This window comes from Oryzias melastigma, linkage group LG11 (genome assembly GCF_002922805.2).
Source record: "Oryzias melastigma strain HK-1 linkage group LG11, ASM292280v2, whole genome shotgun sequence".
Lineage (NCBI taxonomy): Eukaryota > Metazoa > Chordata > Actinopteri > Beloniformes > Adrianichthyidae > Oryzias > Oryzias melastigma.
The window spans coordinates 6630706-6644358 of NC_050522.1; the positions used below are offsets into that span (position 1 = coordinate 6630706).

General features: G+C 36.2%; 1 protein-coding gene across 21 annotated transcripts in view; it reads right to left on the minus strand.

The window, feature by feature from the left end:
• Nucleotides 1-13653, minus strand: part of adgrb2 (adhesion G protein-coupled receptor B2) — a 346501-nt gene that overhangs the window by 179803 nt on the left and 153045 nt on the right. For 19 of the 21 annotated variants that reach the window (XM_024293614.2, XM_024293574.2, XM_024293665.2 and 16 more), the window contains 2 exons: nt 12664-12747; nt 1291-1479 (listed from right to left, as the gene is read on the minus strand). In XM_024293614.2, the coding sequence (XP_024149382.1) occupies nt 1291-1479; nt 12664-12747 (273 nt within the window). The remainder of the gene's footprint in view (nt 1-1290; nt 1480-12663; nt 12748-13653) is intronic. The other 2 variants (XM_036214184.1, XM_024293674.2) reach the window with 2 other exon arrangements.

A 13653-nucleotide genomic window follows, 5' to 3' on the forward strand; every position in this document is an offset into this window, starting at 1 on the left:
TTATATAAGCTGCACAGTTCAAAACTTAGGAAAAAAGTAGCGGCTTATGGTCCAGAAAATACGGTAAATGTAAGTAAAGGAGCATGAACTTCAAAGCTAGGTCACATCTTTGTGTTCTTTTCAGCTGCCCAACGAGATTAACAGAAACATTTGTTGTTTTGACTGATGAGATTGAGCTTCTTTCATCTGACATTCTTACATCGACAACATCCTTCAGTTTCATTAATAATTTCGTAAAAACAGTGGATTCCGTAAAGATAAGGATACTTGAAAATGGTTCATGTGCCCTTGTGTGTGTTTGTGGGGGACCTTATGAGTTAATTCTAAAACTACACTGTAAAAAAATTGGGTAACACTTTAGATGAGATTCTGCAAAACCCTCAGTATTAATGTTCACAAAGATAGTTAATACATTTGTCAAGCTCATAAGCAGCTTATTAATATGGCCTTTGTAGACAATGGTCTCACTTTAGATGTGAATGAATCCTACAAAGTATGTTAACAAACCTTATTTGGCTTATTGTGCTAATACAAGTCTTATAAACACCCCATAAAGACGATAATGTTTGTTAATGCGTTAATAAAGCTTGCTTAGGAATCTTATTATAAAGCGTTACCAAAAATGTCAGTAATTTTTACAGAAATCACTAGGTACTTCACAAGTTAATCGGTATTCAATTGTATTCAGTGGCTCAGCCTTCACAGTAAGATAAATCTCCAATTCAATTAAATCTTTGTTTTTACTCTAAAATTCTGGACTTGTTCTATAAGGGTTTGAACTTATATAGAGTTTGAACAAGAAAGGAAGGTGTGAAAATGTTAATGACTGTCTAAGAAACGTGTATTAAGTGTATAGTTAGGGGTTGTACAACTTGAAACATCTCAAATAATCTTAAAATAAAGATGATTACTAGATTCCGTCCATTATGGATTCGATTTAGGGTTTTTCCCACTTTGATGTCCCGCCATAAATATCTCACAGAAACTCACTGTCTGGTTCTAAAGGCATTTTTTGTCTTTGTGGTTAAACTCACTATGCAAAACAAATGTACTGGAGATAAATTTGACCGAGATTAACAATTGAGAGACTCTGGAGAGCAGTACTGGATTTGACCCAAGAGGGTATGGTCTACTTTTGCTTCCATTAAATGAGCTGAAGCAGAAGGCTCGACTCCACAGAGTCTGGTCTTCTAGACATCAGTGAACAGATTTGACAAAAAAAGTATGACTCTTTCTTGAATGGGACACAGGCCATAAGCAGACCAATAGGGTGTGGGCGTTAGGACATACCTGAGCTTATGATCCCAGGTTCCCCTGGACAGGAGACCGTGTTGTTGCACATGCGTGTTTCCCGCAGGGCACCGCTGCACAGCGTCCCGTAGGGAGAAGACACACATGACCGCGTCCTCACTTGCCAACCTTGTCCACACGTGAGAGAACACACACTCCACTGCGACCATTCCTCAGCTGCTGGATCACCTGGGGAGCGAGGACGGCATGTTTGAAATTTGAACGCGAATGATTGAAAACATAAGGGCAACAAGAGAATACCGTCATGATTCTAGGCTTAGGTTTTGTCATGTTCTGTTTTCCCTGTCAGTTTCATCCATTTTGGACATCCGTAAAGCTTCTTGTTCCTGGGGAGAATCGTCGGGAGCGCTCCTCTTCATCTGTTACTGAGGGGGGTTTCTGATACCCCTCACATCCGTCTGGCTGCAGGAGTTCTGTCTTCTGGACTTCTGTTTTGCTCATATGGGTCCAATCCTCATGGGGTTTTGGGCATCTGGAATCTGCCCTTTTGAGGAGGGGTACCTGTTCTTGTCATGTTCTGTTTTCCTTGTCAGTCTCACCATGTTCAGGTTAAATCATCCACAGCTGTCTTCATTTAGTTCATCAATCTTGTCAGATCATCTGCTCTGTTGCACAACTTTTTCATTGCTCCCATGGTTTTTGTCATGTTTCGGTTTATTCGTTAAATGTTTTACTTTTCTGCCACCTTGCCTGGTCTCCTGCATCTTGGGTCCACCTCCACCACCATTTATGACAGAATGACCTGACCACCTTGGACCCAGCAGGAGATTTTTTGCTGCAGTGCAAGGTTCTCTGCCACTGCAGTCCACGCCATGGCACGCCAGATGGGTTTTCCTGCAGCCATATTCAAGTCATGTCCACCAAATCCGTTCCTGAGGGGGACAAGCTTCTTGTCCCTGTGGAGGGTCACCAGGGCTGATCATTCATGTTCCCTGTCCCTGAGGACGGTCGCTGCTCATACCCTTGGCTGTATTTCCTGTTCTGAAGGAATGTTGCCAGGACCACTCCTTTTCTGCCTGTTCTTGAGGGGGTCTGGATGCAGGAGCTCTGTTTTCTGGACTTTTCATTTGCTAGTAGGGGTTCCCTACTCATGGGTGTTTTGGGCATCTGGGATCTGCCCTTTTGGGGAGGTGTACTGTCATGATTCTAGGCTTAGGTTTTGTCATGTTCTGTTTTCCGTGTCAGTCTTACCATGTTCAGGTTAATTCATCCTCAGCTGTCTTATTTTAGTTAATCAATCTCAGCCTATTTACGTTTCTGGTTTTTAGTTCATACTTGTCAGGTGATCTACTCTGCTCCGTAATGCTACTTTTTCTTTGCTTGCATGGGATTTTGTCAGGTTTTACTTTATTTATTGAATGTTTTACTTTTCTGCCACCTTGCCAAGTCTTCTGTATCTTTGGTCCAACTCCGCCACCATTCATGACAAATACTAGATGTGTACTAAAATCATCAGGTTGACAAAACAAAGAAAGCTGCTCTTAGAGATGAATGGCAAACGTCACAACAGTGTTTTTCTCCTAATTCTAATCAAACCAAAAGTTTTACCAGTTCTCACTTCTACTGTTGTTTAACTTGTATAACACAAGCGTTTCACTTAGAACTGTAGAGACAGGAGTCCAATCTGTCTTCAATAATAAAACAAACATAGCTGTGATGCGATCAATACAGAATCCTGGGAGATGATGAAAGCACTAAGTGGCTGCAGTAATCAAACAAACATAATAGGAAATGTAATGACAGCAGAGGTTCATTATGTCCTTCACATAATCCAATGCTGTGGAGATTGATTCTCAGCCTCATTGCCGAGTATAATTTTTACATCAAAAAATGCCTTTTTTTTTTGGACTAATGAACAAAAGGAAAAATGTACACTTCCATAAAAGTCACAAACTTCAAGCAGATAAGTCCATTGTTGCTGTATTTCACTCATGAGGATGTTTGCTGTCTTTCCTCTTAAAGCTAATGGTAGATTTAATTGCAAAACAGGATCAAGACCCCCAGAGGCTCCTTGAGCACACTTTTTATTTCTGCTCTTTCAAACAAATTCATCAAAAGCCTGTCATTTCATACACGGACTGTGGAAAGTCTAAGAAAAAAAGTCAACAATGTACTATAAAACCAGAAGTTTATGCAAATGTCCCCTCAAGATGGTCAGATTAGGCATTAGGGCTACAAATAACCAACACATTTTGCTTGGAATTCCCAACATTTACAACACAAGTGTTTTAGAAGTGCTAAAATGAATGTAGACACATTTAGATTGCATGTACATGCAATTTAGTTAACATTTGTGGGTGATTTACTAAAACTGAGTGCAAGGGATAGCAGGCACAAACCGCAGTGAGGATTTAGGACAGGCTTTGAATTGTAAGTTAGATCAATATGATGAAGGACAAATAAAAGTCTGTTGCCTGAACAAATAGAAATGTCAGGAACTTTTGAAAATAGTCTGACACCTTTTACGCATGAGATGCGTAAATGTGCGCTGTTTTCTGTGACACGAGAGTGTATTATGCTGTTGTTACAAAAGCATGGCCCAGGTAGCCCTCCACCAAGATCAAACGTCTCCAACCCGTGACTCTGTGTGGCTCGTTTACATCTCTCTACAGTGACTCTCTGGTTAAAGAAAAATAAAAAGTTTTTGTCTTTTAAAAGTAACTTTAGCGTTTAAAGTAGACAAACAAAAACTAATTAAAACTGTATTCAACTCATTTACAAACAGTTGACCTATCACAAGTTAGGGCTGGGCGATACTCAGCATTTGGGCATCGTTCCGATATTGGTCAACATCGCCGATATCAATACCGATATTGATATTTTTTGTTAATGCTGTGGATGTGACATGAACGTCAAAATCCCAGATGCTTTTAATGGCAATGAATGTGTTTTTTTTGTAATTTTCCCTTTTTAATGACTTGATAGACATAAAAACAGAATTAGGACAACATTTTTAATTAAATATAAAATATTTCACTAAAATAAAAACTTGAAATTAAATAAAAAGTGAATGCAAAACAGTCTACAAACCAAAAGAAACAACTAACTTTGATATAAAAACAATTCAACATTTTTAATGATTAAAAAACAAACTGGTGGAAATATAAATCATTTGTAACTTCCTAGCCTTTAAATAAAACAATAAAAACAGGTGAAAAGTAACCCAGCTAAGTCATTTTTGCAGGTACAGAAAAGTTTCAAACAAGAGTAGAAATATGGATATCTGCGGGTCAGTATCGATCCAACTTGAGATCGATACTATCAATATTTTTTAATCGATCTGCCCAGCACTATTACATACCAACAAACAGATTTTTGAGCGTCATATGCTAAAGAATATAAATTTCAGGACAGTAACACAACCAGAATTTAAGCACACCAGATTTTAACACATTGTTCTTTTTCTTAAACAAATTGAAATAATTTTAGGGGACTTTATGCTGTACAAAATTCACTTCATTTAGCTCTTTTTTTTAACTGGATTAACAAATTTCTTGCACAGAATATTGTAAAATAACTTATTTTCTTAATAACTGCTGAAACTACACTTCACACAACTAGATTTGCTGCACTGAGTTGATCCTATGTGAAACGGGGAGTCTTTTATTTTGAAGGAAGTCATGTGAACTTTAATCAAAAATTGTGAACTATTTAATTTGTGTTTTATTTAGCTAAAAGCACAAAAGTTTGTTTTTTTTATCTTAAAAGCAACAATAGCATAAATAAAAATAGTTTTTATTTTCTTAAGGGTGAATTAAAAATCCTACTGGGTTGTAGTCAGTGAGAAACTGACCCAACGGCTTTTTAAGTGTTTAAGGTTGCAGACCTCTGACCTATAGATTCAGGCCAAGTTACATAAAATATTATAAAAAAAATATATGCACAAATATATGCATTTATTTGCTTTAAGTGTCTAAATCAGGGCTCTTTCACCTTAAGTGCTAAAGGAGCCATTTAGGCCAGTTTCTTTCAAAGTAAAAGCCCAATTTAGGTTTTTGTGGCCATTTATTTATCAAACGAAGCTTTTAGATTTGTATAATATTTGAATCATAATATTGTTAAACATTATTTATTTATTTATTTTTTTTTTACTTTTGACAACTGCACATACAGTCCAAGTTCCTTTCAAAATAAAATACACTCTGCGTCTAAAAGGTTCCTCCTGCTGCAGCAGATTTACCTAAATTAAAAAACAAAAACTAGGTAAAAAAAAAAAAAAAACTTTTTCTGTTATTATGTCTTCAGGGCATCTTCATGGGCTGCACGGTGGCGCAAGTGGTTAGCGCTCTCGCCTCACAGCGAGAAGGCCCCGGTTCGAATCCCGGCTGGGACCTTTCTGTGTGGAGTTTGCATGTTCTCCCCGTGCATGCGTGGGTTTTCACCGGGGACTCCGGCTTCCTCCCACCGTCCAAAAACATGCTTCATAGGTTAATTGGTGACTCTAAATTGCCCCTAGGTGTGAATGTGAGAGTGAATGGGTGTGTGATTGAGGCCCTGCGACAGACTGGCGACCTGTCCAGGGTGTACCCCGCCTTCGCCCTTCAGTAGCCGGGATAGGCTCCGGCACCCCCGCGACTCCGACTGGGACAAAGCGGTCAAGAAGATGGATGGATGGATGGCATCTTCATTCTTTTTCTCCTTTTAAATAGAATATAAACATCAGAACTTTTGTGCAGAATCTAATTTTTAATAAAAATCTATAAATTAAATTTAAGAATGTCACATAATTTGGACACTATTGTGCAGCAGAAGATACTATTTCCTTTATAATTTTCAGCTCTAATCCTTTTAGCCTTTTACCATCTTTTGAAAGATTTTCTGACATTTATGAGGAGGGGAAAATGCACACGACTGCTTAATTTGATGGTAATGCCAGCAGTCGTACAAAAAAAAAAATAGATATTTTACTATTTTAAGATCACCTCGGTTTAAAAATATAAACATAAATGACTAAATAAAACTGATCTCATTTATTAAAAGTATTTTAGAAGCCAAAGATCCACCATAGAGTGATAAAAGGGTCATAAGTAGTTCCAGAGCCTCATGTTGCAGATCCCTGGTCTAGAATGACATTTTTTTTTAACCTCAAAGACACTTTTTTTTTTTTTTTTTTTTTCTTGGGAGGCTGGCTCTGGACAGCTGCTTGTTCTTCGGTATTTCACCAGATTTGAAGGGAACTGCAGGAGGAAACCCAGATCAAAGTAAAAATATCCAGCTCCTTCATCCTGCATTCCACCCATTTTCAGATCATGCTGGCTTTGCTATTCCTGAGGAATGGGAAGCTGATTCAACAGAGCCTCCTCTCATGAAACAGAACAGGCCGACTGCTGACAAAAAACATATTGGTATAAATACATTGTAGAAATCATGCTGAAATAGCTTCTAATATGATAATTGTGACTGAAAAAAAATGTTAAATGTCAAAGTAAGGAAAAAAAATATCACTTGCTGACATTATGCACCAATTAGGCCTGTTGTATTCAAAACAAGTGATCATAGAAAATGAAATAATAATAAGGAAAATAAGGTGAATGCTAAAATGTCACCTGTTTGCTCTTTGGTCCACCTGTATGCCCTCAGTGTTAACCTTGCAAAGTAAACTGGTCAAGTGTTATAACTAGTTTATTGAACGTACTTTATCCTTAATATAGCCTCTACTGAACTCCATTCATCATCATTCTCTAGGTAGACTGAGCAAAATACACTTAATAGTGTACTATTACTGCACTTTCAAGTAAATAATAATAAGTAGTTGTTTCCAATAACTATGAAATAATTCTAACATTGCCTAATGCAGGGGTCAAAATCCAAAACACACAGAAGGTTGCAGGCCGAACAGGATAAACATTTATTGAACACATAAGAAAACTAAATTGTCAAAACTTTTAAAGTTTTAAAACATCATTTTTTTAATATAAATGAAAGGGATTTTATTCCAGAAAAAAATCAACTTAAACTTTAAATAACGTTCAATATTCTGCTCTCCATAATAATATATGATGTCAAAATTATACCAGGTAGACATTAAGTAAATTCAACATCTCAAAGATATTTTAGCCCAAAAGTTTAGAATCTAAACCGCCCACTTGAGCAGGAAATCGCCTATTCTGGCAACACTGGAGTTCAGCAAGGTAGCAAGATAACATCAGGCTGTTAAGAATAATAATATAAAATGACATGAAGAGCCAGATATAATTACCCTGTGAGCCGGATTCGGCCCATGGGCCTTGACTTAAGTCCCATTGGCCTGAATAAGATGCCGACGTCTCCTTTGATAGATGATCATGTACATTAGTGCCGCGGCAAAAATTTGAACATAATCAAAGTATTGTTCACATTCATCGCTGTGTTTTGAATGACTTACTGCATGAGTTGGTTTGTGTTTATTCACATAATTATGATTTAATGGAAAAACAGTTGCAAAACTATGTTATTTCAAGTGTATTTCTAGAATGTTGATAAAGTTTTGCATATTTGTATAATGTAAGCACAGCCATAGCTACATGTAAATCCTGTTGATTAAGAAAAGAAAGTCGTCTTTATTTCCCAACCCGAAGCATTCAGGACGTGGGTGGGCTGTTTTGCAAACGTCACTTGAGGGTAAAAAAGGGCAGATAAAGAGGAAAAAAACTCATTTTTTTGTAGAATTTTTAAAGGGTAACATAACCGGATAGCTGGAGGCTGACTGCACTCTCACCGCATGATTTGAAAAATGCAAAAAATGATAATGGTAAGTGATGCCAGTTTCATCCATTAACTGTATAATGTAATATAGTGTGATATGTACATAGTGATAATCTTATATTTCTATGGTTTCACCACAAACCTTTCTGTGGAGGTTGAGGATTTTTTTCTGTATATAATATATAATGCTCACAAAAACAAATCAACAATGCCAGCGAAAGGGGATATATATTCTGGCACAAGAGACATATATTCACCCAACACCGACCGGCAGGGCTGAAGAGGACCCATATCTGAGTGGTAGAATGACACCAGGATCATAGCTAATAAATGCTAACGCATTAAGCTAACAATCCAGAGTGAAACATTCATTGTAAATCAATCACCACTCCACCACCGCTGTTGCCTAACTTTCAGGTCCACCGGAAAGTTGTACAAGTCAGTAGATTTTTTGACAAATAAAGGCAAAACTTCCAAAAGCCATGCTAAAGCTAACACAATATTGATGGACCGTTACAGAATCAAAGATGGGCGGGGCTTTTATACTGCAGCTGCAGAACATGAGGCAAGACTTGCACCAGTTGATCGATCGCAAAATCCAACTGTAATACCTCGTTTCAACCTGTAAACATATGATTTCAGGCTACAATTTCAGGAATTTAACAAGTTTATTTTTAAATTGTCAATAATGTTATGAGTACCAACTGATGTCACCTTTAAAGCCCTATTTGTAGAGATCAATAACCAAAAAAAGTTAAGTAAGTTTTGTTTATTCTTGAAATGTTGGACATAAAACAAAGCGGGCTGTAGTTCTCAGAATATGAGAAAACATTAATGTAATTCACAATTGATGTCAATAACATAAACGAATAAAAGTGGACAGGATTTTAGTCATACTGATGAATACAACTTCCAAAAATATATGTTTGGATGTTCCCTACTGATGTCTTTAAACAAATTTATCAGCCACATCTACTAAAGGAGTTCATTAGTGCTAATAAACGAGGACTAAAATCAAACGCTTTCCTAATTAACTCGTGAACACCTTATTCTGGTGAGAAATGTGAAGGAACTTCTGTGCCTTTGGAACAAAAATAAATACTCTTGCCTCCTAATTCCTTCTTCTCGTGTCCATTCTCCTCACTTTACAATTGATGTTTTTGACTATTTCCAACAATGGCCTCCCACAAGCATGGAATGAATGAGGGGAAAGTCTGACAAAAACACTGCCAGGACCAAAACAAAACCATTGCGTGAACCGAATAAGATTTATTTGGCTTGTTTTTTTGGGGTTTTTTTTTAACTTAATGTTTTGTCCTTTTCAGTCGCACTTTGTGTTTTTGTGTTAACACCTATTTTATGTGTGAAGCACTTTGTTTGGTTTACGATGAAAACAGGTATATTATGGCATAAAAAAGGTGGACAAACGAAGAACATTTTGGCTCGACAAAACACTTTCCCCTTGAGCGGAGTCACACAAAGAAGTCGGCAAAACTCTGACCTCAACCAATATCCCAGCATTTGACACATGGACATTTATTTAAAGGAAAAGAAATCTGCTGGAACAGGATCAAGGAGACAGAATTTTTGGTTTACAACTACCCTTAATTGAATAAATACATACATATATATATATACATATCTATATATGTATATGTATAAATATGCATATATACATGTACATACCAGTGTATATATACATTGTTTTATATATATATATATATATATATATATATATATATATATATATATATATATATATAGCATTGAATTAAACTATTTTTAATTTAAAAGCCTAATTTTGAAAGTGTTTCCAGGGGTTATATAGTATGACTATGCTGTATTTAGCTTAAAAAAAGTAATTCTATACGACATGGTTTCTGTTAAGTGGCCGGAGTTCATCACAAATCCACCTTCCCCCATTTCCCATCAACCTTTTGTTTACACACTCTCCTGCTGGCAACAGCCTCTCACACCCATAACCTAAGACCGAGTTCGCGCCGCGAAGCGGTATGCACGCGAAATCCACTTCACTTTCAATTCACAACAGATGCAATTTTTTTTTACAATGGTCAAAAGGCGCTTCTGTTCCGCTGTATTTATTTAGAGCTTCTACAAATAATTTAAAATCGTCTGTCTGTTTGTTTCTTGTGTGTTTCTTTTCATCACTACAGTCAGATTTGATACAAAAATACAATCCTATTTGTCAATTGCAGTATTTTATTGTGAAAAATTGTTTATATTTAAAAAAAAATGACCAGATTTTCTCATGTGTCTTGGCGTAACTTCCCGTCAGTATTGACGCGACTCATGTAAAAAAATAGACCAGACACTGAAACAATAGCTGCATGGCGCTTCTGCGGTGACTTCGCGGCGCTTCTATGTGCGGTGTGAACCCAGCTTAAACATTATGGGTGCAACAAAAACACCAAGCATTATAAGAGCTATCTATTCAGCTTTGAGCCTGTAGGATGAGAAAAACAGAGATGTACATGGATAAGTGCTGGGATGATAAAAAATCAAATTTATCAATTTAAGCTTAATAGATCAATAATTGATTCATAAAAATATAAATTGATTTAGCATATACCGCTAAAGTCCGCTAGCTTGATGCAAACGTTTAATGGAATTTCCCATAGCACGGCTAATTCTAGCGCTCGATTAACCTAAACATACATTGCTGACTAAATGAACATTTTATTAAACTCACAGGCAGGAATTTTCTAAACTCTATTAAGGAAATCTTTTTGAAAGTAAGCATTTGTGGTCTAAAGCCTCGTTTTTTGCTCATACTTTTTTCTTCTTTTGTAATAAGGTGTGCTTCTATAGCATGATCGCCACCTAGTGGCCAAACTGAAACGCCCTCCAGGAGAAGCAGAACAATGTTTCCAATGTTAATGATTTTTGTTGAAACTTCTCCTTTAGAGAATCCATGTAACACTGTATGATATTAACAATGTTATTATTTCACTAATACATTCTACAGTATGTGAACTGGATCAGATTAATATAAATATATTCGGTAGATTATCAATGTATTTCTAAACAAATGTGTTTAAACGTATAAACTCAAAATTGACTTAAATTAAAGAATCGAAAAAAATCAGAATCGAATCAATTCAGGCTCTTGTGAAGGGAATCGATTCTAGAAATTATAATTAATACCCAATCCTAATAGATATACACTGTAAAAATGAAACATTGGATCAATTGATGTGTCAATTGCCAGCATTAGTTTTTTTAGTTGTCATCAAATTAAACATTTGAGTTGATGGTTGCCTGACCTTACATTTTTAATTTGATAAAAATTAATATTTAAAAAATTACAGAACTTTTGTTTAAAGCTCCAATATTTAACTTTTTACAGTGTAGTCTTTTTATCTTTGTCAGCCCCCAATTTTTTTTATCTTAATTTTCTTTGTCCATGTCCTGCATCTTGAGAAAAATGCCACAATAATAATGTTAAAAACACAATTTTATCGCAGAGGGTCCTCAAGGAAAATTATATACATTTCTGCTTTGAAGTAATCAAAAGTAAATTTGTTCTTTATACTTCAAGGGGTTGTTTTCCAGTTTGGCTAATGTGGATTTAGAGTATCCGTCTTTGCTGGTTGGATTTTCTTTGTAAGATTCCAGTGATCATTTGAAGAAGAAACGCATCATTTCCAGAGACAAAGAGCTCATGTAAGCCTTTTGAATGTAAATGCGCCTTTACAGAATGATTGAAAGCATGAGAAATGTAGAGTAAATGCTTGATTTAAAGCATGAATGTTGAAAATAGCAATTTAATAACATTAAATAATGTAGAACATCAAAGATATTTGACTTTTGTAGAAAGCGGTTTAACACTGTTGTTCTCCTATAGCAACCTTCCTCCATGCTTCATCCCAGCTCCGCCACTGGCAAACAGCAAGTCAAGGGATTCCAATTGTTTGTGAGCTCTGCGTCCATTGATGGAGGCGTCGTCACGTGGTAACAACGGGAATCAAATTAATTGCATGTCCGTTAATCGCATTACATCTTCATTAACATGCCGTGAGTCAGGGCTTAAGCTCATCACATACGCCTGGAGGAATGGAAGAATGTGGGGAAACGAAGAGGAGGGGGCTGCAGAATCCAGAAAAGGGTTTTCCCTCTTGGTAGGAACTCCTTTTTTGACAATGCATTGGCTCTGAATATGGAAACCTGTTTATATGCATATGATTGCCAGCTGAACCTAGCATTTGAATCATTCCAGTTTGGTTCATATGAATATTGCAAATTCCCTCCATCCCAGTCTATCCCGGCTGCCATTCTCTGGCTGTGATTTTTATTCATTTATCCATTCATTTTCTATACCGCCCTGCACAGGTTGCCTGTCTATCACAGGACGGCACGGAGACAAATGAGGCCGAGCACACTTTCTCCTATGGCATTCAAGTTTAATGTATCAAGCGATGAATAATTCAATTTGTCTTTTCCACTCCTTTTAATTATGTACGATTTTAAAATCTCCCTCACACAAAGTGTCACATATTCTCTGAGATTCATGCATCTGAATCTCCAAAGATGGCGGACGCCTGGAGTTTCTTCAAGCGCAATTATTTATGAGGAGCTGACTATTTTCAGTTATACAGCCGAGTGAGGTCAAGCTGTTCTCGTTTGTGAACGCTAACTCCTAACACTCACCTGTTTGTGCCTGAAACACACCTGGCTGGTCAGCTGATCGCGGCCTTTGGGTCTTCACCCGCAGGTCTTCATCATCGTATTGCTCTGAAAGTAAAAGACACAGTGGAGATGTATGAAATGGGTGCCGAAGCTTGCTTTAGCGTTTTCCTAGAAATGGTAACTCCTTCTTAGCAGCTGCATCTGTTTGTGAATTTTCAGAAATTTCACCTAAAAAGTTTAAAAAATGATTTTAAAAAAGTACAAACGCCATTTCCTTGATATGTTCATTGCTTTGGAACATTAAACTTTATAAAGCGTCCTTATTTATTTGTAGGATGTCCATTACATTTTAGTTTTTTTATAGTCTTTTTATAAGTTCTGTTAATTTAAAAAGGACTATTTTTCACATAATAGCATTGATGAGATTCATATATTTTCAAATAAAAAAAGAATAATTGATATAGTTGTAATACAGCAGTGAGCCGACATCTGGCCCTTTCCAATATGGCACCCAACTTTGCGTATGCAACAAGCTAACCTATATAACTCATTGGTCTTACCTAGCTAGGGACCCACAAGTACTAGTCCTGCAAATGACCAATTGAGGTATCCACTGAGATCATTAAAATGTGAAAAAAGCTAAATATAATTTAATATAATTTATTAATTTATTTATTTATTTAGTACTAGTCCTGCAAATGACCAATTGAGATATCCACTGAGATCATTAAAATGTGAAAAAAGCTAAATATAATTTTTAAAAATGAATTGTCTGTTTTCTGAGTTAATTTAATGATTCTACATTTCTGTGTGTTTCATTCACCTGATTCATTTCTGTTAACAACTGAAACTAATGCAGTGATTTTGGGGTCAAATCAGGATCACCTTAAAGTGAATTAGAAAAAAATTTTGAAAATGTGGCATTATAAAATTTGAAAAAAAAAAGAATTCTGAAAACTTCAAATTTCAAATTTAAATTTTTAAATACATTTTCAATAATACTTTCAAGTT